Raw genomic sequence first — 24791 nt, forward strand, 5'->3', positions numbered from 1 at the left:
TACCCCCTATGCGCGACCAGAGCCGCGAGCATCTTCGCAACTATGCATCTAGACGCTGGTCTTGGAATCAAGGCTTGTGAGTGATCCCAACCCCAACATGTTCCCTTTCCTTTCTATTCCACCCCGGTAGCATTTAGTTAACATCTGTATCCATCTATGTAGTCATCAGAGCTGGGAATTGTTGCCACGGAAATCCAGATAGATATTAGGACCGATGTGACAGCTTCACCACGTCGATTCCGCCCAACTACGCGCCGCGCCGCGTGCTGGTCCTATTCGTGGAACCGACGACGTCTCCAGGATCCGGATCATCCCACAATACTTTTGTAAAAAGGACTTCTTGATTGCATTGGCACAATGCTTCACGTATTTTGGAACGAAAAGACAGTAAAGTTGTGGGAGAAGCTATCTGCCTACAAATGGTTCCACGAACCGCTACATACCCGGCTCCATATTAGCGACAACCTGCACAGGTGGCTCTCCAAAGCTAGGGTAGCGCTGAAGCCTTTGGACAAGATGAAGGACGGCTCGATCATTGTCCAGCTGTTCTGGTTCAAGGGAACAAGCCTAAAGCCCCAGGAGTTTCTGACCAAGCCACTCGATTCTGTGTCTCTTGAAGACGTCTTGAAGCGAGCCGGACTCGAAAATAACCAGGAATGGGGTCCGCCGGCCTTTCGAGCGGACGGCCATAAACTCCAGAGTGGCCAGGTGTTTGTTTTGAGGGCAAACAGGGCCGTGGGTATCGCCACCCCCCGCTTTGAACGTTTATAGCTTTTGTGGGATCTTACTCGGGTTGCGGCCATATGTGGTGCGATCAATGAAGCAGATGACTTGTTGGATGTGGACGATGTGGTGGACTGTATGAATTCATGTGAGGGCGAGGGCGAGGGCGAGGGCGAGGGCGAGGGCGATGAATAGGGATACTAGGGATATTAGGGATATTAGAGATGCTAGAGGGTAAAATAGAAAATCTGCATATTCGACCACATAATTCTAACCCAGCGGATCCCGCCAAGGGGTATACTGCATTAATAATAATATATCGCTATTAATCAAAGCCTTCAAACTCCTCCTCCTGGGCTGCTGCCTTTGCTAGATTCTGTTCTCTGACCTGTCTGATCAGCTCCTTCAGCTCAGCCTGCTTGGCCTTCTCCTCGTCAGTCATCTTGGCTGTCATCTTGGCTTCCGTCTTCTTGTGCCTCTTCTCCCTTCTTTCGGTCCGGACCTCCTCTTGCTCATGCTTTCCGCTCCATGCCTCGTTGTTCTTCCTCTTCCGCTTAGCCTCGGCTGCCTTCTTTTCTGTCTCTCCCGATTTATCAGCCGCCATGGCTTCATGCCTCGCCTTCTCCCGTGCCGCATCCTTATACGCAAATGTATCCCAATCCATTTCAACTCCCAGCATCCTATCTCCAGTCCATGTTCTCAACTCAGGCATCCTAGGTAGGCGGAGAAGCCCCCATGCGTGCCCAAGATCTGCCCAGTCTAGGTCGGCAACTCTGAATATTGAAGTCGCTTGATGTGCTCCGTAACTGCGGACCCAGCTGACGAAAGCTTTTTGAGCTTTGTCGTGGATCGCGCGATCCGCCTGGAGTAAGGCTCTGAATTTTGACGTCGCACTTTGAGCCTCATCTTCCGTCACAGAAATTGAAGGCTTCAGTAAGGGTGTAATAGGGGTTTGACGAATCTCTAGAAATTTTGCATAGTCTTCTTCGTGTCCAGGATGAAGCATCACCACAGCCAGTCCCTTTCTACCGGCACGACCAGCTCGTCCACTCCTATGGATGAATACCTTGGGATCTGAAGGGGCATCGATTTGAACAACCAAGTCGACTTGAGGGATATCCAAACCACGCGCCGCCAAGTCTGTTGTCAACAGAACAGTAGGAGAGACAGAAGTCAGGAAGCGGTTGAAGTTCTTCTCGCGCACTTTAGCCGGATGCTTGCCGTGCAAAGGCACCAACGAGAATCCTTGAGATAATATTTGCGGGAGGGTGTGTTGGAAATAGTCCACCGCAGCACATGTAGACAGAAAGACGATGCTTTTCTGAGGCCGCACGGGAAGACGCTCCAAGAGCTGTGCCAAGGCTGGCAGCTTATGGCTAGCCGGGGTAACAAGGTAGGACATCTGCAGACTTGCTGGAATCCTTCTGTCCTCGACAACTCCACCATCCCTCATCTTGACCTTGACCTCAATCTTGACCGGATTGCGAAGTCCAACTCGGATAATCTCGCCAACGGCCTCGCTAACACTGGCACTAAACAAGCCCGTTCGTCGCTGCTTGGGGAGATGCGAAAGAATGGTCTGGAGGTCCTGCTTGAAGCCAAGATCGAGTAGCCGATCGGCCTCGTCGAGCACAAGTGCCTCAAATGACTGGTCGATGTGAACATGGGGGGAGGCTAGTAATTCAACAAGACGACCTGGAGAGGATATTAAAAGGTTCGGGCTGTGTCGGACAAAGTAGCTCAGGTCTTGTGCTGGTGTGGTAGTTCCTCCGACTAACAGCTGAGGGACGATGGCGGGCACGGCGCTGCTGGGCCGCTTTTCTTCGCCTTTCAGGTGCGGTAGTATCTCGGCGGAGGGCGCATGGAATTCGAGGAGGGACAAAAGGACGGTATGAATCTGTGCGGCGAGCTCTCGCGTAGGCGAAATGACGATTGCACCAATATGATGCTTCTTGGTCGGTTCATCCAAGCGCAAGAGTCTCTGAACTATGGGAATCAAGAATGCGAGTGTCTTTCCGCTACCAGTAACGGCCTACGATGCAAGGAATGGAGTTAGAATGACGTAGAACAGCAGACGAACAATGAATAGTGCTAGAAAACTCACCTCAACTACTACATCCTTGTTACCCAGAAACTGCGGCATAGTCGCAGCCTGCACCGGCGTCATCTGCTTGAACCCCATGCTGGATACGGCATCGAGGATCCATTCCGCCAAAGGAGGAGTCAGAGCACCCCAAGCTCTGGGATCTCTCTTTGCGGGAACCTTTCCAGGAGCCATTGTGTTTGAGTCTGGTGAAAATTGATGTCCCAGCGCCACAGCGCAAGGCCTATCGTCGATACGATTGAGGCTATCCAGGAAATTATTTTGACGTCTTATCTTATCTCCACGTGAGGATATCCGCTTACTTTTCTACTCGAACGTCTCCCAGCGGTTAATTGGTCTTTGGCTGCGGCTACTAAGCCCAACTAGGTACGGAACACTCCGGAAAACTGCCATCCTAGGCAATAAGGGCATTTCAACACATGAGCATCTTTCTGGAAGAAATGGACATCCGCACGAGATCGGAGCGTGGAAAATAACTTTCCAATTCAGACTAACCCGTAAGCGGCAAGCAATTCCTCTCATGCACAGGAAATTTGATCAGGCAAAAGGCACGGGCTTGGACGCTCCGAACACCCGCGCTTCCGGCCGCACAGCAGAAACAAATCGGCACGTGAAAGTCCAACAGAGAACAATCGCGGCCCCAACAAAGGACCCGATGACGTTTTGATAATGTCCGGGCGGACAATTTCTCAGGTCGGTTGCACTGGTCCATAAAAATGATCAGATTGGCGGGTCACATGTGCCCCTTTGACAAGTGACAAGCAGCTCTGCCTTGGTACCTTGTTAGGGCGCCACGGCTAAGAGAGACGCACACGACACTGCCTGGGTGACTTTTTTTTGGTGTCTGTGGCTTGGGGGTCGGTTTGAGGCTGGCCAGCAGAAGGGGAAAAAAAACTTCGCCATGGGCTGGACATAGCCTTCCGTGTACTCGTGCATACTCGTACTCGAATGAAATTAACAAACATCCTAGCCGCTTTGCAAAAAAACTACGAATGACTTGGCCTTGTTCCGTCGACTGCAACAGCCAATAAATATCATCGACGCCCGCTGTCCTCTTTCATCCTGCCTCCCACTCCGTCTTCTTTCGGGCGCATCCTCCGTTATCTGTCACTCCGTACCGGCGCTGGTAATGTGGCAGAGGGTCTAGCCTCTACCGCATCGCTGCTAAACCATCGTTCATCCTGGAGGACCCAACTCGCCCCGTCAATCTGTCCCCTGTCAGCCACTCGTCATCGCACAGCCTGTTTGAGCTCGAGCTCTTTAGCCCTCACAGCATCAGCGGCCGAAGCAGAAGCAGAAGCGACAGCGACACCAGCAGCAGCAGTAGCAGCAGCAGTAGCAGCAGCAACAGCAACAGCGGCGGCATTGACGTTGCGCGCCTCTCGCGCCGGGACCATCACCAGTCTCTGTGGCCCTCGGGCTTTGAATCGCTGCGGCGGCTCGTCGTGGGCGCCGTCAACTGCCCTGCGCTCCCGCCCGCGAGCTTCACCATGTCGCTGCGTCGCCAGTCGGCCCGCGTGCCGCAAACGCCTCGCATCATCTCGCCAAGCCCGACGCCGTCAGAACGAGACGTGCAGGATTACGTGGGCCCCATGACCCGGAGTCGAAGAAAGGCCCCGACGCAGCAGGCGGTGGAGGAGGAGCCGAGCGATGGCAGCAGTTCCAGTTCCGGGCCCCGAAGATCCCGTACAAGAAGCCGCTCCCCCCTCGAATCGCGCGTGCCTCGCATGACCAAGACGCCGACAGCAGCGTCCAAGACAGAACAAGACGGCATCATGGCCACAGCAACGGCCACGGCCACGGCCGCTCGGCTGGCCACGACAAACGGCCATCTGGCTCCTCCCCAGCCCGTCACCGCGGGATGGAGCTGGCGCGACTTCAGCCGCAGCCCCAGTCCCCTCGGCCTCATCCCCATCCACAGACACTGGCGGACGTTTGTGCACAAGCACGAGGTCCCCCGCAAGGCCTTGCACGTCTCCATCGGTTTCTTCGTCGTCTGGCTCTACAGCTCCGGAACCCAGACCAGCGCCGTGCCGCCGTACCTGATGGCCGGTCTCGTGCCCATCACCACCGTCGACTGGCTGCGGCATCGATATGCCTCGTTCAACCGGCTCTACGTCAAAGTGCTCGGCGCCCTCATGAGGGAGAGCGAGTACGCGGGCTGGAACGGCGTCATCTTCTATCTCCTGGGCGCCTGGATCACCCTCTACTTCTTCCCCAAGGACGTTGGCGTCATCAGCGTCCTGCTGCTCAGCTGGTGCGACACGGCTGCCAGCACATTTGGCCGTCTCTGGGGACGGTATACCCCGAGACTGCGCCGCGGCAAATCTTTGGCCGGGTCTCTCGCCGCCTTTCTCGTCGGCGTGGTCACCTCGTACCTCTGGTATGGGTGGCTGGTCCCAACCCTAGGCCCCATGCCCGGTGACGAGAACTTCATGTTCACGGGCACTCTGTCGCTGCCGCAAGCATTGACCGAGGCCGTCGGCATCCCGGACAGCATGGCATCCGTCTCCGGCTCCGTAGCCCTCGGCATCATGAGCGTCTGGTCAGGATTCGTCGCCTCTGCCAGCGAAGTGGCCGACCTCTTCGGATGGGATGACAACTTGACGATCCCGGTGCTTAGCGGAATCGGCATTTGGGGCTTCCTTAAACTGTTTGGCTAACCATGTACAACCTTTTGTTTAAAGGAGGCTACATTTGTTTCGATAATGATATATATCCATGTCTCCACATCTTCTTCACTCTGTAATGCAGTTCCTTCTCTCTCTTCCTCCCCCTCTTTACTTGTACTTTCTATGTCACGACACTTGGAGGTTTCTTGGTTCTTGATTGCGTTATCTGGCTCCTCTGGTCCACATGGCAGAGGGCTATCGGCGAGATGCTATTTATACGATGGATCACCGATCACATACGTGCGAAGTAGTCACCCAGGAGGTGCTGGTTAGATAGCTCCTAGGTAGATAAAGTACTAGGTAGACAAGGTAGACATGTTATTTGATATACCTATTCCAAACGCTTCTTCTGTATGCATCGTCCGCATAAACCCCATGCGAGTGCCTCCTCAGCTCGGATTGGGCGACAAGTGACCCTGACCGCCAATGGGCTTCATCAAGCTACTCTCTGCATACTTATGCAGCTGGCCGGCCTCTACCCAGGAGGGATACACACGAGGTGTAGCGGCAGTTTATGCCGTGACGATGTCGCGCAGATGCCACGGCAGACGCACTGATGCCCATTGATGAAGAGGTGCCACAAGCGCGTCCCAAGAGGCAGGATTCCTGATGCACGAAATACTGGTTTGGACGTGGTGATGTTGTTGCTGCTATAAGGTAGTTGTTCTCTCTTCGAGGCTATGCTTTGATGGGAATCTCTCGCTCGCCCTCTTTAACCAATGCCCATCTTCTTGTATATGTATACTGATGAAAAAGAGATGACGAATGAGAGGAAATTAAACCAATTACCACGCCATGAAGCCAACCATGGCTCTCGATGTGAAATGGAGGGAAAGGGACCATCCATCATTTACTGTGGAAGAAACAGAGTTGGTGGGCTGGACATGAAAAATGAAGTCAAGAGGTGGGGGCGCTGCCAACTCAGCGTGCACAAACAGCGCCTTGTCGAATTGGTTGATTTCCATGACGGATTTTGTGGTGTGTGTGTCTGTGTGTCTTCCTCTCAATTCCTTCTCAATGCTTAGAGACGCAGAGTCCCTTCTCCCACTAAGTTTATTTGTTATTATTAATTTATGTTGCCGATATACTGGAATGAAATAAATAAATAAATAATTGTAGTGAGGGCTCTACGCAGATTGGCCAGCCGAGTTTTCGTCAAGGGTTGTCGTTTTCGGCTGCGAATCCCTTGGACACTTGATGAGTTGTCTTTTTTTTTTTTGCGCCTTGGAGGGGTGGCGGGCGTAGCCGCGTAGGAACCCATGAAGTCAATTGCAACGCTGGCATTAGAACATCTTTTTTATTAACCCTTTTATTTCCCATTACTTTTTCTTCTTCTTCTACTCAAACAATTATTGTTCGAAATACTTGAAACTACAATTGCGTTTTATTCATCGTGCATCTCTCTCCATTCTTCATCTTCATCTTCTCTTGATGCCACAGAAATATTGCTGCATGTATTGCAAACACCATCCCACTCTTGTTTGCTCAACCCCTGGTCAGTGTCGTTATCCCCCTGCCATTGACAACACATACCTTCTTCCCAGCCCTTCGGGAGAGGCTTCTGGACATGAGGAGGGGGGCGTGTGGGAGGGGAGGGTAGGCCTCGAAATGCAACTCGATTTTCCCGTTTCGGCTGGTTCTTGGTTTTTTAAACCCTTGTCTTGAACTTTTAGCGATTTCATCCTCTTGCTCTTTGGGCTTGCACTTTTACAGCCTATGATGTATGCGCATCTCAACACACATCGCGAGGCATACTCGTATGCCTCTGGCATTGATTTCCAGTGCTTCTGGGGGAGAATGCGTTCATGTCTGTTTTGAATTTCAGTATGCTCTGGGTTGGTTACTCTTGACAATGCCGCCTTGGTCGAGTCGGCCGACGAAGCCGTATAAGCCCGCATCTCGGTCCATAGAAAAACCTACACGCCATCTCCGTCGTAAAGTTTTTGTGTCATGGCATCGTTCAAAAAGCCACATTCATGCACGACATGGCTAGCGTACAGCTGCTAATTCTTGAGATTTTTTTTTTTGACAAAGTGAGAGGCAGCCAGCCGTCAATTCAATCATCAAGACGGCGGTCAAGGCAATCTGCAAGTCTTGAGCCCAGGATTGGTTTCTTTTGGTGCAACCGGCAAGGCACAAATGTCAGTCGTCTCAGGATGCCCGAGCACGGTTGGTGTCACGCACAGCTGCCTTTGTGTCTCACCCAAACACCAAGCTCAACATTCGAGGCACCTCTGGGTGGCCGTGTGTACTCGGCAAAGCGCCGAAATAAGCAGCCCCTTGGTAGAATCATCGGACGTCCGATGGCTAGGCCCGGCTTCAGCTCTCGATACCATCAAAAAGACTCGTACCATTGATACTCGTACTCGAATGTAAACCTTTAGCACCGTTCCAGCACCAGACCCGGTATCATGCCTCTTACCGCATTAGTCGTCCGTCAATGTGTAACATGTGTAACATGTGTACCTACCGCGGCATGGCAGAGCGTGATTTCTGCCCCAAGCGGCGCTGCAGGGGACATCCAGGGCCTGCTGCGTCAAGCCGAGTGAGCCATGGTATCTCGGGTATCTTGGGCTGCTTCTATTGGGCTCCTGGCCTCCACGATGCACTAGGAGGCTTGCTTGCCTGATGCGTTGGAGCTGCAGCACGGCCCTACGGACTTGCAGACAGACGCCCTGCACACACCGAAAAGACGAACTCATGTCGTCTCCACTGGGGAGACCCATGGCGGTTGACGCATACGCCCAGGGCATCTAGCGATGTATGTATGTAAATCCGTGGTTGAGGATCAATACTACGATACAGGTTTATTCGCCTGTTGGCCGTGGCGAGTCTTCATGTACGGCTGACGTGTTCGAGCTCTCGATTCTCTCTTTGATACGACGGAACATGGCGGGGGAGGGGCGAGGCCGTCCAGGCGGTGCTTTTCACCGAGTTCCATGCTCGCTTTTTTTTTTTCTTCAGGTTCTTTTTTCCCACCGGCCTGTCCGATTTTCAGCCAATTGACGATGCAGAACGCCCCCAAAGGTCCGAGCGAATTAGCCTCAACCGGGCCTCGGATAGCCATTAACCTCCAATGAGAGCGGCACAAGGTCTCGACAAGCTGGAGCCAGGTGGTGGAGTCCGAGCCTGAGTGCAACACAAGAAAACGAAGCGGTGCCGAGTAAAGCTGCCACTATTTGCGCCTAGGTGTCATCGGTCAGCCGAGCAGGCGCAAGAGCATTTGTGTCTCACTATCAAGCGTTGCGGAGGATGGTTTGTAGGGAGGCATGTACATGTAGGTAGAGACGGTGCTCGGCGGTGTGCGGCTGTCGTAGGTACTAACCGATGTATGTTAGTAATTACGAGCAAGACAAGACATCAATTGATTGACGAGATTAATTACTACCTACTACTACTAAATCCCTTAAGATGCTCCATCTCTGGCGCCTACGTACATACTCGTACATGTGCCGTACATACATGGCACCAGGCAGGGCAAGGCAAGGCAAGGTACTCGCATAGGTAGTACAGTAGGCGGTCGTAATACTAACCTAGGTGTAAGCTGCATGTCGTATCTGCCAATGCCGGCAGCGTTGGATGCAGCATCAGCAAAGTGCGGAAGGTCAAGGGCAAAAAGGGCCTATAGGCATCTTATAATCGGGTCTCGAGTTACAGGAATTATCCCATCATTACATTGCTGCAGTTTGCCCTGTCATACCTGTATATACAAGATACAAGATACGCGATACGTGATATCAACGTACATCCAATTGCTATAATTTAGACGAATCACGGCCCTTTTACTCCATCCACAGCCCAAAAACCCGCTGCGGCCACACCCCCCCTTGCTGCCTCGTCGCCTTAAGGATCAACCAAGGGAACCGCTCTGTCCCGTCTAGTTCCAGCAGCACTTTGTACACGCATCAACTCTTGGCCCTTTCGGAACATGCTCTGGCGGATATCTTGACAACGCATCACCACCACCTCACCTCTCCAAGCGCCAGAAGAGAGGAAAAGACCGCGCTGGCTTCTCTGCTTCTGCTTCCTGCTGCACTCCTGCCTGACCCGCTGCCACTCGCTGTGGACGGCCCGCCTGTGTTTTTCATGTCCAGTTCTTTTCGCATCCCGCCAAGGCCCATCAAATGCACCGACGCTTGCATCCGATGGGTCCCTCCCTCGTGGCGTCGTCAACGCAGCCAACCATGAGATTTTAGGTCTGCGCAGGGGAAACAACCAGACAAGAAAAAAAAAGAGGAATCCAGTGCTGCTTTTGGCACACACCTCTTTTTTCGCGTCCAACTAGTGTGGCCCGCGCTTGTTTAACAGAAAAGACTTTTTTCTTTCTCTCTCTCTCTCCCTTCTCTGTTCCTGCTCCAGCCGCTAGATACTGGCCAGCTAATGTAGCTCCAGAGCCGATTGAATCGACGGCCGTTCGTCACACTTGCTGGCTCCGGCTTGGACAAACAAACACCACCCCCCCCCCCCCCCCCTACTTCCTCTTGTCTCTTCGCCTCTCTTCTCTTCTCGTTTCCGCCCCCGTCGGTTCTCCGTGGTTCACGGCATGGCGTGCCCTCAGCCTGCACAATCCTCTCCACTACCTCATCCTGGCCATGCCCAGCCTAGCCCTTTGCCCCCCCCCCCCCCCCCAATAGCCAAATGCAAAGTACTCGTACCCATGGCAAAGCAGGCCCTTGATGCTGCCTTTGTCAGAGTCCGTGTGTCCATCTCCATCCGGTTCATGGCGCTTCCCTGTTGCTGTTGTTGGACCCAATGGCTAGTGCTGCCACCCTTTCCCTCCTCGCCTTTATTTGGGCTGGGGGACACTTATCCGGTCATGAAAAGCCATCAGTAAATGAATCCATATTTCTTGCTCAGATCCGAGTCTCCGTCATACCCCATCCCACGCCCATCCCTGCCCTTTTCTCCTAGCACATTTACCGATCCTTAAACTGGGAATACACATGTACGGTTTCCCACTTATACACACCGCGTCTAATCTAACAATGGGAATCGGCTCCACTGATCGGGGCCTTTGCAACTTTGCCTCCCCCCCGGCATATGCGGGTAGGGGTCGACGTTTCTCTGGTGTGTTTTGTGAAGGAATTCGAAGCCGTTTTCTGTCCAGTCTAAGCTGGCTCTCATTGCACCACCGCACCTCATGCTTTTCATTGCCTCGTCCAACTGGTGTTTGGGCTCTATTCTCACCCCTGCCCATTCCCTCACCTTGCTTCTCAATTCTTTATTCTGGTTGGTTCAGTGCTCAATGATATCCCGGATGGGTGAAAGCTCGGCCGGCTCTACAGAGGCTTCTGGTCCACAGCGTTCACCACCACGCCTCCTCCTCCCCTTGCTAGTACTCTCTCGGCTCACACTATGCAAGTCTCCACGAGTGTCTCGTCCATGCTGCTCCCTGGTGATAGCGCCATCACTTCATGTTTGTCTGCCTACTCACCACAGGCGGGGTCGAGGATAGCCGGCCCCGGCGAATGAAGACATGGCCTCTTATCCCTTTGACTAGGTCAATGACGACCGGGGAGGGTCCTGAAAAAGTATAAAAGGGGCCATTGTGTTTGAGTTGAGATGAATTCTTCTTCTTCCTTTCGTATCACTCTTCTCCAGCAAGACTCAACTGCCTCTCCAAGTTTACAATTGGCCTTTTGTTCCAAACCCAAGCACAACTTCTTCAACTCCAACCCGTCAAGACTTATACTCATCTGCTACCTGTGGCAACCGGCAACTCTTAGTCACTTGTCTTATACATCATCACACACACTACATTTCGATACTCTAGCCCATCCACCTCTCCAATTGGCCATTATTCATCATGTCTGGCTCATTCCAAACTGCTGCCTACTCCATGCCCATGGCTGTTCCCTCCAAAGGCAGCCAATACCCCACCTACAGTCAATACTCCAGCTCCCCACCAGAATGCGATGACACTATGAGCTCCGCCTCTGGTGTTCCCTCTGGATATTCCGCCACCTCTGCTGGTTACATTGGGAGCTCTAGCGGCGACTACGAAAGCACCGGCTCCGCTAGCGGCGTCGACTTCCAGGAGTACATGCAGGAGCGCTTCTCTAACTCGTTCGACCCCATCCCTCTGGATCGGAGCATGGCAGTTCAAGCACAGACGTAAGTAGTCTCCCTCCACGTGGTCGAAAGCACAGGCGTCTCGAGTGGAGAGAAGACGCTCTTTACGACGAGATGCCTCTCTCTCTCTCTCTCGCTCGCTCGAGAACCACTTTATCAGAATTGGGCTAAGATATTCGTCTCTCCACTAGTTCTGGTAAACTCAATGCCAAGCACCGTGAACTCCTGGAGCTGCAGAAGCAGGCCCAGGCTCGCCTTGCGAGAACCCGCGAACGCTTCTCCGAGGGCATGCGGGATGCCAGGGAGGTCCGCAACGACCTGGAGTGGACTCAGAAGAAAGTTTCGTAAGTGTCACCCCCTTAGCAAGTTTAGCCTTTTCCGCGGCCAAGGTGGCGGAGCAAGGCGCAATTGAGAGCAGAAACAACAGTGCTTCTTTATAACTTGTAAGAATCGCTGCTAATTCAAGCCACCAAACATGCAGATCTCTCAACGCAAAGGCTGCTCGAAAGCACCCCAAGGAGCATGCAAAGGCTCGCCAGCGCTTTCCCTCCCCAGAGTACAACTAAGCCGGGGGAAAGATCCATTCCCTCCAGGCTGTTTTCTTTTGTGTGTTTTTCATCAAGACTATTTTGTCCGGCGTTTTCACAAAAAGCGATTTTCTTCAATCTTTGCACCAACGGCTATAATTCACAAACAAAAGTTGAGCCTTTTTTGCGGCCACATTTTGCATCACTCTAGGCGAATTCAACCGGGGAGGAAAGCGTTCCATTCACTAGCATGAACCGACGTTGAATTTGGCGCGAACCGCGCGGCAATCTTGCAGGGTTGGATGCCAGATCTCTTGCTGCTTTACCAGCCCTACGACCGGGCGGTTCTACCCGCCACAGGCCCCGTTTTGGCGCTGTGACGGTGTGGGGGTGAGAAACGAGAAACTTACGACAATAATGACTTATGATTGGGTAGATGATGGCAATCGGGGAGCAGGGCTGAAACGTACACTCCTCTTTCGAAGCTTGCCGGAAGACCGGGGGGCTCCAATGACCATCTCGCGCAAACCACGAGGGCTGCAGGGTCCTCAATGCCCACGACGGCCCTCTTCCCCACCAGGGGTGTGCGACGAGCTGGTGCTCCGTAGAGGCAGAGAGATGTGATGGATGTGAAAGCGCTTTTCCTATTGGGGATGAAATATTGCTGCATTGGGTATCGGCGGGAATCAGAGGCAAGGAAGTACTACTTTATTTGGCGTTGTTGGCGTTGCTGTGGGCACCCTGGAGTCTAATTCAAGATGATGAGGATGTTTTGTAAGCTCTGTAGCAATAAAAGTATACGTTTCCAGTCTTGGACGTGGTGAAGGTTCCTCTTAAGCTTGGCTTCCGAGATGTGAATAGTCCCATTTCCCGTACGAGCCATCCCGTACCCATTGATGTTGAAGTCGCCTCGGCGTTGGTGTTGAAGCCATCACTGACCCCAGACCAGAGGGCCTGTCGTCATCCCACGTTGATAGGATGGGTGTTGAAAGTTTCTTTGTCTCGGTTGGGGGCATCACGTGATATGATATTCATCACCGCGAATATCCGGGAACAGCTCAAAAAAAGCTAAATTGCAGTATCCTTGTCTGCTCGTAATGCTGATCTGATTTGAGCCGATGCTGTGTTTGTGGGATGTCCCAAAAATTCCATTGGTCGAAATTGAACGGTAGCGGTGAAGCAAAACTTGCTTAACTTGAAAGGTTGGCCCCTTCAACTTGGAGCACTTGCTTGATGGAGGCCCCGAGGGATCCATGTGCCCAAGGATGGCAAGCCTCTCGATTCCTCCAGTCTTCTCCAGGGATTCTCGTTTGATGAAGGGTCATAGTATCCCTCCCACTCGACGGTGCGTCGTGAGCCATCTTGGGTTGCCCCATGGCTGACCTGGTGACCTTTGGAGGAGCCCGTGAAGCCAATCCCTGGCGGTGGGCGATCTGGCAATCCTGGAGGGCGCACTAACGCCGGGGCTGATGGTTCACCTGGCTTTTCAGGGATCCCAGTCGGATCTGACGCAGCTCCGTCACCGTCACCGTCAACCTCGTCCTCGTCTTCATCCAGGTCAATCTCGTCAGCATTGGCGGCGGCCTGGTCAGGCTTCCTGGTGGGAAGGCCGAGCGGCGTGGAGTTGGACCCGGTGGCGGATGGCCTGGCTGCGCGCTGAGCAGTCGCGGAGTCGGACCCGACGATGGCGTCGGCATGGGGGTTATACTTGCGCTTCTGAGGTCGGTTCTGGGAGCCGAAGGAGGAGAAGCCCATGGCTTGGGCCATGTCGTCGTCGTCGAGCGGCGCATCCATTGAGTTGTGGTGGCCTTTTTGCGATGTGAAGTGATGGATGGATGGAGTTTGGAGAACAGCGCTATTTGGGGATTTTTCCAGGATTGTGGAGGGAGCTGGTTGGGAGACTTTTTCCAATGCGATGATGAGTGGAAATGCTCACGATACAGAAGTTGGTTCTTGATTGCGACCTTGGGTCACGCGTTCTGTGGATGAGTTTGAGCCTCCAATAGAGGTGGGCTTCAAAGCGGGGCTGTGCATAACCCTTGCTAATAAGGTAAGTTGTAGCTACCCTGGAGCTTACTGTATGCAGAGAGGGAAAACGTCATGTTGCTTCGCGTTACATCAGTAAATGATATCAGATATTCAATTGAGGTCTATAAATATTCTTGTTTTATTCAATTGTGTTCAAGACTGAATAAACGGCCGGTCGGTCTTGGGCTCGCATCGGCGTCTTAGACAATGCAATCTCAGTCATAGCGCTTCTTGTTTCATCTTACATGAACATATACTCGTACTGAGACATCAATTTCAATAACAATTATAACGGCTCCTTGATATCCATTCCAGCTGAATCTCCTACTTACAACTCACGCACATTCCCTACAGCCAGCAACTTACCAGCCTCAATGGCAGAGCCAACCCCCACGATAGCTCTCAAACTCCCCTCCAAATACTCACCAGCGACGTCCGACAACACTGCCCCTACCGTCGATTGGCTCTCGCGAACATGGTCCGTCACGCACTCAACCCTCTCCATGTGGCGCGCGGCGCGTAACGTCCGCATCAGCTACAAGCCTCTCCCGCCCAAGGCCGACGGCCGCCTGCGCATCGACGACCTCGTCGAGTACGAGCCCAACGACAAGGCCGCCGCGCTCAAGTCCGTCGCCGGCGTCGACACCCAGAGCCCCGGCGGCGGCTGGGACTGGCGCGGCAAGGGCTGGCTCTTCTTCGTGGGCAGCCATTGGGAGCTGCTTGGCTGGGGGGAGGAGACGCTGGTCGACGGTAGGACGGAGAGGTGGGCGGTGACGTGGTTTGCGCCGACGCTGTTTACCAAGGAGGGCTTGGATATTTACAGCGATCAGAGAGAAGGGCTGAGCGAGGCTACGTATGGGAAGATTGACCAGGCGCTGAGGGGCCTGGATGCGAAGGCGTTGGTGGACATGGTTGTGCAGGATATGAAGCCCGTTGAGATTAAGCTTCCGTGGACGGAGAAATGATACCCAATGTTGTTTTGGAATTTGCTTGATTGGTTTCAACAGCTAGAGGAATTCGCACGCTCGTCATAATTCGTTAATTTCTGGGTATTATAATACAAGGTCCATCTCCCGCCTCTCATCTTTCTTCGCGCCGGTGCCGGTGCCGCCTCCGGTCCGGGGAGCGTGAGCGCGAGTCTCCATGCCGCCTTCGCCGCTCCTCTTCCTTGTGCCGTCTCCTCTCACGGTGATCATCGTGACGCTCACGTCTCTCCGAGTCCCCATATTTGTACCGCCCTCTGCTTGAATCACGCCTTCTGGAATCTGAACTGTTTCTTCCTTCTCGCCTCTCTCCCCCTCCAAGTCGATGCCCATGTCTGTCGCGATGTTCCTCTTTATGCAGTTGTCTGAGTTCCTCGTCTCTCTCTGCTTGTATCCGCATGCGCTCTTTCTTCAGATCGCGAATTTGCGACGCGCCTTTCTTCATCATAGCTAATGGGTCATTGGAATTGATTCGCTGAGTATCGCGAGTCTTACGATCGGGGTCGTTATTGCCCCAGACGTCTTTGGACGAAGTGTCTGGAGCGACCCCTTCGCGCTGTGAATACCACGGCTTGCTGATGCCATCTTTCCCAGCCGCGTTGGAAAATCGCATAGTGTACTGATCTTCATATTCCTTTTCCTTCTTTTTCTTTTCGGCTTCCGCCTCTTCGTTCCTCTCTGCGTGCGCCCTCGCTCGTTGGTCGCCAAAAAGATCAATGTGTCCGGCGCTATCGACAATTGGAGCCGAGCTCGCAGGCTTACGACTGGATTCGACAAGTGAGTATGTTGCGTTGCTCCTCTCTTGCGCCAAACGCAGCTCGAACTCGGTGTCGTCCTCCCCAGGCCGCTTCCTCTTGCGGCCCTGACCGGGGAATCTTGGTCGCGCGTTACTGGGGGCGCCCTCGGTCTTTTCTGGTTCGGTGTCTCGTTCATCTTCTATCGGAGGAGGTGATTCGCCACGCAGGATTGCTAATCGTCTCTGAGCATCGACTTCTTGCATGCGCCGCTCCTCCTCTTCCTCCGCAGCCTTGGCGGCCGCTTCGTCTCTTCGAACGCGGGCGATGTTGTCGGCATTGTAGACATTCCACGACTTTTTTCCTAGCAAGTGCCTGGAATTAGGTTTACGTCAGTGAGATGCACTGAATGTTGGAGCTATGGTTAGATGACTTACAGCGGCATGATGGAATCTGTAAATGACCCCCAGAATTGTTCTGTCTCAACTGACGAAGCTGGTCGTGCAAAGGTTCCTTAGCTGTCACACTTGGTTACACTCCCCAGGAGATCTGATAAGAGATAAGGCCCTATTTGGAAAGGCGTGGCAGTCTAGGCGTGGGACAGCACTACGTAGCGATACGTCACTCACGGCCGTTTTTAACAGGGAGAAGCCACCTTAGTAGGTATTCAAACATTTCAAGTTTGGCTACTGATTTGGCAACTGTGGAGTTTAGGTGTCAGGGCAGGGTGAAAGGAAGGTCTTCCAGTTGATCTACTACTGCAGGTACTTTCGCAGATAAGGTACTGCCTTAGCACCTATCTGGTCCTACATTGACCATGTCAATTTCCAATACCTACAGCAGAAGTACTTCATAGGGACCTTTGTTATCTGGTAACTGTATCTACGGGTATTTGCGCAAATTTTCTTCTTCCTTGTGATAAAAAGAGCTTACCAGAGTGTTCGGTGGAGGCAAACCTTTTTGGAATTCTTGTGGAAGGAGTCGCCAGAAACTCCCTTGGCAAGCGAAATGTGGCACTTTCTGCTACTATCGCTGCCTACTAAGGTACCTAGTAGTATTTGCATATGATGTCACTGCTATTTTCTGAGTGCTTGGAAGCCAGCATGACCATTTCCCTTTGATAACAAGGTATAATATATGAAAGGTTTGCGAGGGGAGTGGCTACTCAGCACCACGAGTTTGCTATCTAGCCTCCCGTGTCTCTAATGGAAAACGATACGCAGCGAAAATACCGGACACTAGATGAATATAGCTGCAGTAGCAAATACTAGAGGAAAGTAGCAGACACTAGATGAATATAGCTATAGCAGATACTAGAAGAAAGCAGCAGATGCTAGAGGAAAGTAGCGATAGTTACAGGTTGCTCAAGAGGTCATATGATACCATCGCCATCGACACTTTCTTTGAGCACGGCCACTGCGCTACGTCAAAAGCTAGATAAAAGGCCAACATGACCACTTCTCTTTCATTCGATAACAACCTGTCCTCTTATATTGTAATGAAAGATCTTTGAAGAGTTTCGCAGGGTTTGGCGGGGCTTATTAGGTATAGGCCTATATCATTGACGCTAAGCCCAATCGGGTAACATTACGACGCTCCACTCTGGCAAGCAATCATTCAAGGTCCGCGGGGCGTCACTCCTGCCTACAAGAAGCTGCTGTTTCATCACTTCCTTCCTTCCACATCCCCTTCTAACCCCCGCAACACTGCTTGAATCATTTTCCTCGCTGTCTATCTACACAATTCACAACACATCATCATGTCTAGAGCTCCTCCTGGCGGCGCATCATACCGGCCTTATGGGGGTGGGCCGCAGGCGCCATATGGCGGCGGCGGCGGCGCTCAAGGATACTCTCAAGGATACTCTCAACCACAGCCATCGCGACCTACCGAGAAGCCGGCCGGAGGCGGGCGGGTGGTGTCACTGCAAGTCGAGAAAGTTGCAGACAAGTCTTTGCAAGCAAGACTGATCTACGGAAACGTGTAAGCGCTCTTCTTCTCCATGCTCGATATGGCTTCTATCTAACACAGCCTAGGTGTGCTGTTTCTGCCGAAGACTTTCCTCCTAAACGCGATGGCACAGACTACTACATTCTCCTCCATGCCGGCCAGCCACCTGGCGAATTCGTCGTCACAGCGAAGCCTATTCAAGGATATCCTCGAGGCTGTATCAGTCTCTCCGACCCCCAACGCACATGGTGTCGTGTTGCTATGAGAGATACTTTCACCGGAGAGGTGTTCGATCCCTTTGCGTCTGGCAGCAAGGCATATTTGGGCTCTTTGGATGTCGAGGTTGGGTTCGCTTCACCGACTAAAAGGATAGACGGCCCGTACGACGAAGATCACCTGGGCAAGATCTTCATCGATACTTTTCAGAACCAGGTCCTCGCTCCCGGGCAGAGGATTCTCATGGACGTTCAAAACATACCGCTTATGATCGTGGTCAAGACTGTTGGCCTCGTTGATCTGTCCATGGCAGATGAAGGGGACAAGCAACAGACGCACAGGGAGGCTCACGCTAGGGGTATTCTTACCAACCAAACTCGTGTCATCTTCCATCGCGATTCCAAAGGGGATTTCAATCTTAAAGCCTCGGCTTCGAAGCCAAACCCAAATTCAATCCTTGCCCCGAATTTCAAATTTGAAGACATGGGAATTGGTGGTTTGGGTGGCGAAATTTCGACCATTTTCCGCCGTGCATTCGCATCCCGTGTCTTCCCACCTCAAATGATTGCCATGATGGGCATTGAGCACGTCAGAGGAATGCTTCTCTTCGGCCCTCCAGGAACAGGAAAAACATTGATTGCGAGAAAGATTGGTCAGACCCTTAATGCCAGGCCGCCAAAGGTCATCAATGGCCCCGAAGTGCTGAACAAATATGTCGGCCAGTCTGAAGAGAACATCCGCAAGCTCTTTGCCGACGCTGAAAAGGAATACAAAGAAAAGGGTGACGAGAGTGGCCTTCACATTATCATCTTTGACGAGTTAGATGCTGTCTGTAAGCAGCGTGGATCTGGAACAGGCGGAGGTACTGGCGTCGGCGACAGCGTTGTCAACCAGCTTCTATCCAAGTTGGATGGTGTCGATCAGCTCAACAACATTCTCCTCATCGGCATGACCAACAGAAAAGATCTGATTGACGAGGCCCTCTTGAGGCCTGGTCGACTCGAAGTGCACGTCGAGATCCCTCTGCCAAATGAGGCAGGCCGACTCGAAATCCTAAATATCCACACCGCAAAAGCGAGAGCCAACAGCAGAGTGGACGCCGATGTCGACATGGAGGAGCTGGCAGGCCTTACAAAGAACTTTTCAGGTGCTGAACTCAATGGTCTTGTCAAAGCGGCGACTTCTTGTGCTCTGTCACGTCACACCGAACTGGGAACAATGGCTCAAATTCGAACAGACTCCCCGCCCCCAATGATTACTCGCGCAGACTTTCTAAGCGCTCTGAATGAAGTTCAACCTGCCTTTGGAGTATCCGAATCCAAACTCACAGAGGCTACTGACTTGGGCATAATTCGATATGCTGATCATGTTGACGCCTCTATCCGCAAGGTCATGGGTATCGCAGACCTGGTAAAGCTAGACCCTCAAAGGTTTCACTCTGCCGTGCTGTTTCATGGCCCAAAAGGTTCTGGAAAGACAGCCCTGGCAGCGCACATTGCCAAAGAATCCGGATTTCCGTTCATTAAACTGGTGACTCCAGCTGACATGGCGGGGTACCGGGACGAATTTGGAAAGCGAGACTACATCCACAAGGCATTCGCAGATGCTTACAAGTCAACTGCCAGCATCATAATCTTGGACGATTTTGAACGATTGATTGGCTGGAATCCAATCGGCCCACGATTCTCTAACTCTATACTGGATCTTCTGACGGTGCTGATCGCCGCAAGGCCTCCAAAGGTAAATATGAGATGATATGATTGTGCTCTTTTATATTAAGCATGGCTAATGGATTTATAGGGACATCGCCTTCTCGTCTTCGTTACAACATCACAGTATTGGACGATGAAAGATCTGGATGCTTTACGGGATTTTGGTACAATGATAGAGGTTCCAGCCGTCTCGAATCTAGATGAACTGCAAGTAGTGTTGAGAGAATCACCTGCTTTAGATAATGCCAGCGCGGACCAAACGATTAACATGCTCAAGAATAATCGTATGGAATCGGTAGCGGTGGGTATAAAGTCGATCTTAAATCGCACTTTCGAAGCTCGATACCAAGGCTCCAGTGGCAACCAGGTGGAGACGCTGGTAGAGCTCCTAGCTGCAGAGATAGAACGTAAATAGCTTAGCCATGAATAGAGTGTGAAATTCCATAGAATTGATCTACCATCAACTACATGATCTATTATCAGCTACTTGATCTACTATCACCTACCTGATCTAATTACATCTATCTGGGACCGTCAGCATCCATAAATGCAGGGAAATCTCTTGGCTATACTACTAGTCTATGCTTTTCTGCGGGTATCGTAAGGTTGTCGAGCTCATGGAGCTTTTGGGGACAGGTCCAACATCCGGTCAGCCGCCATTTCGGCCATATTCGACGACGGGAACTACTACATCAGTCGCTCAACATTTGTTTGAGAACTACATGCCATTGGATGTGATGGCAAGTAGTAAGCTGAGGCTCCCGCAATTGTCTTTGAACCACAATTGTTTATTATTCGCAGTTACCGAAGATGATGTCTTTTTTCCTGTCCATCCTTCTTCCTGGATGGCCTCGAGTGATCATTATTGAGTCTCACGATAATCACAACAGCATTCAACCATCAATACGAAACGAGTGATGCGTCTAAAGCGAAGTAGGGTTTGCGCATTGTACTTGATCACGGCTACATTGTCCCTATCTGGATGACAAAATTGCATATACTTGGTTGACAAGGTTGCGGCCTGCATGTCAAACCCCCCCTTTAGATGCGTAGGGCCGATTGCGAGCCCTCGAGTCTCACGGATGTTGGAGACAGAAGTGACGATTTGGTGGAGAATCTGTTCAATCTCCTGGTAAAGGGGATCAATGAGATAGTAATAGATACGAGAGTAATCTTCCATTATACCGTTGAATACTTGTGCCTCTAGAGAAATGGGTAATTGATCTGGGATTATGGGTACGTGTAGTCACTCCCTTGATCCAAATCGTCAAGCTAGAATTTACGAATGATACAAGGAAGGCTTTAATTTGGATGGCTTGGGATTTTCCTCTCCTCCATTTGTTGGCCATTTCGCCTAACGTTGTCGTCGAGGACTGGGAAAGACTCGAACAAAGGGGGAGGAGGCATCTGTGTGTCTAATGGATGTCATCGTGTATGTACATGCATCGTTGGCAACGATAATTTGCGAGCAATATCGGAGCGTGGGACACCCTAGAATAGCTTCACGATAGAAGCAGCTCTTTACGATGCTGGCTCTTTCGGTTACTATAGGGTCGGTGTAATTGATTCATCCGATGCAGTATGTATGCGTAGGGCATGATTTTGTATGGATAGCCATATAGCTGTGCCTACTAATCCATGTACGGTACTCTATCTTCCGGGCTAACATGTTTATGATATGCCTGTATTGGGCAAAAAATCACCTGTCACTCTTGGAAACGAGACGACAAGACAAGGTGCTGAAACACGGCATCATTTGGTCTGTACAGCACCTGCAGACACAGGAAGCAAACGAGGCGCGGGAGGGCCAAGCCGAAGCGTCTGGAAACGTGGTGGCGTGGGCATGGGAAGTTGGGCGGGATCGTTGGAGGATCCGTGCAGTTGAGAACCGGGGGGCATTTGGCCACGGCCATGGTTTGCCGATATGAGGGTGGGCACAGAATCTGATTACCGGGAGATGGGCTTGCCGCTAGTTGCTCTGGGAAGCGTGGGCGGCAAATGCTAGCTCGTGCCGTGGTGGGATGGCGTGAGAGAGAGAGAGAGAGAGAGAGAGAGAGAGAGAGAGAGAGAGAGAGAGGCACGGTTTCTTGCTATTCTTTTCTTTCTGCGGCGTTGGGGAGGGGGAGGGAGAGTGGTTGTGAGTCCGACGATGGGCCAACATGGCCATGTGACGATGGTGGTGAGACATTTGGCGATGGAGGAGCATTAGCATTGCTACCGCAATACGGAGGGCTGGTCTGGGCAAGGATGGTTAGGTAATGCGGTAAATTAGACCCCGAGAGTCTGGGTCTGGCTGCACATGAAGTCGGGGTCACGGGAGGTGAGCTCGCCGGCTGGTGTTGGCGTCTTTTGTCGGCGTTGCTGGGCTCAGGTCGATGTGACCTGTCACAAACTCTCGACTCCGCAACGGAATGGGCTCCGTAGTGGTACGAAGACTACATGTACCTACCACTCGTACGGTACGAGTATTATCGTATTACCATGTGCCGTGGAGCAAGCGTTTAGCCTTTGCTTTGGTCTGTCGGAGAAAAGAACATTAGCCTTGTCCATCAGTGCGCTTGTGACTGGATTTGCCTTTTTGCTGGTTATTATGTAGGCGGTCGATGTCTGTACATGTAGTCTGAAAGCTTGAAGTCTCGGCCGCCGGCAGTGAACGACTCGGCGAGGTCCAGAGAGAAGCCAGCCGGGCCACAAGGATCCGATCCCTTCCCTCCCCTCCCAGGAAGGAAGAAGAAGAAGAAGCGAATTTCCCACCGTTTCGGATTCCGCATGGCTGCCTTGCAGGGGGCGGCTGAAACCCGGCATCCAGTCTCTCGGTGCCGGGGATCTTTTCTTCTTTCTGGTATGAGTACTAGGTATTTGTCTAGCTGCTGCTGGAGAGACAAAATAAGTAACAAAGGCGCCTCTTTATTTCGGTTGATACGAGCTGGTGATCGGCTGTCGGTAGTTTAGCGATTGATGCTGGTCGAAGCGGCATCTTGGGGTGCTCATTGGCTAGCCGGGTTCCAGACAAGAGGGAATTGGAGATGAGCTTGGGCGGGTCCGGGAACGGTGGCCGGGGATCCACCGGCTTGTGGTGTTTTCAAGTCTCTTGCTGGTTTGGCAGAGGGAATCAATGCAAATAGGTATAGTAGGTATGGCGAGGTGGCGGTATGAGGTGGTATCGTTTGTGCCGTAGCGGGAATGACGAGTAACAATTGAACAGCCTAACAAACCACGGTAGCTGAGACATATGGAGGAGACCTGGAGGTCTACCTGGCAATATGAATATCACGGAACTATGCTGTAAGCAGACTTGGTCGGGCTGGTGGAAATTAATGAAGCCAGAGGCCAACTGATGCTGTAGATGTAAAGCAAGTACTAAGGTATTAGACCTCCATACCTAGTACCTAGCATCTTCAATTCAGGCCTCATAGGGAGCACGGATGCATAGATGCCCTGTTCACTCTGTCTCTGTATTTGCCCCGTTCTCGGTGTCGATGGAGCAGCCCGTCGCGTAGCCCTAATTGTACAAGTCAGAGTTGCTGGTCGTCGTTGTTGTATAAGTACCTATGTAGTAGTGTAAAGTATAATATTGATCCAAGCACGAATAGAGGCAAAGAGAGTTCAATATGCTTACGTCTTGCAGTCTTAGAAAAGCATCAATTGAACGGATCTTTACACCCTCCCATTCCCCGACTCTTCCCCTCTCTTACACGAGAAGAAAAACCCCTCAACGTCTGTGGTTCTTTGCACTCGTCATTGATATGGACGATTACTGCTCTACTGTACACAGGCTGCAAGCAGTGATCCAATCGCCATTCTGGTCGGATTGGGCGCACTTGGTAATACACACAATGCCTATCACTTGGTGCAAGTTAGCGTCACGCTTCTCAGCATTTAATCTTAGCAGGGCCTAGCAGGGCCCAAGTGAAGCCCGCGGAAGGCGGTCCGCGCACAAGCTAGGGCGAGCCAACCAGCTGGATTCGAGGCTTGAGAGGTAGAGGCACCTTTACATTGTACGGGATGCCTGCGTGATGTAAAGTACTCTTCTGTACCAAAGCATGTTGATGCTGGCGCTAGGTGCTGTAGAAGGTTCAGGTTGATGTTCAAGGTTCAATGTCAATGGTGCTGCCACTTTTGCGGTGTTAGCCGATGGTGATTTGGCCCGCCAATAGCGACTGGAGGCTCAAAGCCGGGTCTGGTCTGATACCTACTACCTAGGTACCTATCGACGCTTCATCGATGGAAAATTGCGATAAACTCAAACGACAACAGGATTTGAAGTCTATGTATTTCGTATCCGTGGGCGGTGACGTATGTATGCGCATACAAAGCTTCACATGTCAGAATTGGAAGATCAATGCTGCAAACAGCAACCGCTGTGCGGGGAGACACAAGCTGCCAATGTCGGAAACAGCCCTTGGCAGCGCTGATCTTGGAGACACGAAACCTCTTGGTTGACGTGCATTGACGTCGAGCGAGCACATGCGCAGGTACATCAGACGCAGGTACGGTACATGTGCGTGCATACGGCATTACGAGTACACGTATTGACATGGACGTACTTGTATTGGCTGATGTTGATGCATCAGATATGATGAGTATTGCAGTCCGTTCCGGGTTCCTGGACCTGTATTGGCCTCCCCCTGGCTGTGGCGTCCCTTTCCATGTCCCCGGGCTGCATCATCTCAGTTGCATCGCAGTGCAGTGAAGCTTCAATGCACTGATGCCATACATCTACTCGGACGAGTACCTAGGTAATACTCCGTACGTACAAAGTAATCGCCAGGCACACTCGTACATGCGACCTGTAACATGTAGGTACTCCTGCAGATGCTACCGTGAGGCGGCATCTCATCCTCGCATCGCTTCACATTCAAGGGGTGCATGGCGGGCCCCCGCTCTTTTCTTCACGCCGCCAGGGGGCTTCGACCGCTGGAATGGCCAGCGCCAGCCACTAAATGCCCTACGGGCCAGGGTCGGCTACTCCCCTGAGGGGCGCGTCCTTACTGTACAGTTCCAGGTCCAGTTACCCACTAAGATTGGATGGCGCGCTGCCAGCTGCCAGCCCTCGACGATTTGATCCGT

General features: G+C 52.1%; 8 protein-coding genes across 8 annotated transcripts; 5 read left to right on the top strand and 3 right to left on the bottom strand.

The window, feature by feature from the left end:
- Window positions 1-357: 357 nt before the first annotated feature.
- On the top strand, window positions 358-918 carry Triagg1_10461 (uncharacterized protein; the record flags this gene model as incomplete). Its single annotated transcript, XM_062894535.1, has 2 exons — window positions 358-708; window positions 772-918. 2 exons carry the CDS (start codon window positions 358-360, stop codon window positions 916-918), a joined length of 498 nt encoding a protein of 165 aa, XP_062750577.1.
- Window positions 919-1048: 130 nt separating this feature from the next.
- Triagg1_10462 (uncharacterized protein) lies at window positions 1049-3001 on the bottom strand (the record flags this gene model as incomplete). Its single annotated transcript, XM_062894536.1, has 2 exons — window positions 1049-2755; window positions 2828-3001. The coding sequence occupies 2 exons, from the start codon at window positions 2999-3001 to the stop codon at window positions 1049-1051; spliced, it is 1881 nt and encodes a 626-aa protein (XP_062750578.1).
- Window positions 3002-3543: 542 nt separating this feature from the next.
- Triagg1_10463 (uncharacterized protein) lies at window positions 3544-5490 on the top strand (the record flags this gene model as incomplete). The annotated part of the gene is made up of 2 exons (XM_062894537.1): window positions 3544-3581; window positions 3966-5490. The coding sequence occupies 2 exons, from the start codon at window positions 3544-3546 to the stop codon at window positions 5488-5490; spliced, it is 1563 nt and encodes a 520-aa protein (XP_062750579.1).
- Window positions 5491-11305: 5815 nt separating this feature from the next.
- Window positions 11306-12137, top strand: Triagg1_10464 (uncharacterized protein; the record flags this gene model as incomplete). The annotated part of the gene is made up of 3 exons (XM_062894538.1): window positions 11306-11613; window positions 11763-11915; window positions 12053-12137. The coding sequence occupies 3 exons, from the start codon at window positions 11306-11308 to the stop codon at window positions 12135-12137; spliced, it is 546 nt and encodes a 181-aa protein (XP_062750580.1).
- A 1173-nt stretch (window positions 12138-13310) lies between these two features.
- Window positions 13311-13892, bottom strand: Triagg1_10465 (uncharacterized protein; the record flags this gene model as incomplete). Its single annotated transcript, XM_062894539.1, has 1 exon — window positions 13311-13892. The coding sequence occupies one exon, from the start codon at window positions 13890-13892 to the stop codon at window positions 13311-13313; it is 582 nt and encodes a 193-aa protein (XP_062750581.1).
- A 608-nt stretch (window positions 13893-14500) lies between these two features.
- On the top strand, window positions 14501-15091 carry Triagg1_10466 (uncharacterized protein; the record flags this gene model as incomplete). The annotated part of the gene is made up of 1 exon (XM_062894540.1): window positions 14501-15091. One exon carries the CDS (start codon window positions 14501-14503, stop codon window positions 15089-15091), a length of 591 nt encoding a protein of 196 aa, XP_062750582.1.
- Window positions 15092-15178: 87 nt separating this feature from the next.
- On the bottom strand, window positions 15179-16288 carry Triagg1_10467 (uncharacterized protein; the record flags this gene model as incomplete). The annotated part of the gene is made up of 3 exons (XM_062894542.1): window positions 15179-15444; window positions 15605-16218; window positions 16281-16288. The coding sequence occupies 3 exons, from the start codon at window positions 16286-16288 to the stop codon at window positions 15179-15181; spliced, it is 888 nt and encodes a 295-aa protein (XP_062750583.1).
- Window positions 16289-17602: 1314 nt separating this feature from the next.
- On the top strand, window positions 17603-20136 carry Triagg1_10468 (uncharacterized protein; the record flags this gene model as incomplete). The annotated part of the gene is made up of 3 exons (XM_062894543.1): window positions 17603-17826; window positions 17880-19749; window positions 19810-20136. The coding sequence occupies 3 exons, from the start codon at window positions 17603-17605 to the stop codon at window positions 20134-20136; spliced, it is 2421 nt and encodes an 806-aa protein (XP_062750584.1).
- Between the last annotated feature and the right edge of the window lie 4655 nt (window positions 20137-24791).

The sequence above is a fragment of the Trichoderma aggressivum genome (assembly GCF_033847375.1).
Source record: "Trichoderma aggressivum f. europaeum strain CBS 100526 chromosome Unknown scaffold_074, whole genome shotgun sequence".
Taxonomy (NCBI): Eukaryota; Fungi; Ascomycota; class Sordariomycetes; order Hypocreales; family Hypocreaceae; genus Trichoderma; species Trichoderma aggressivum.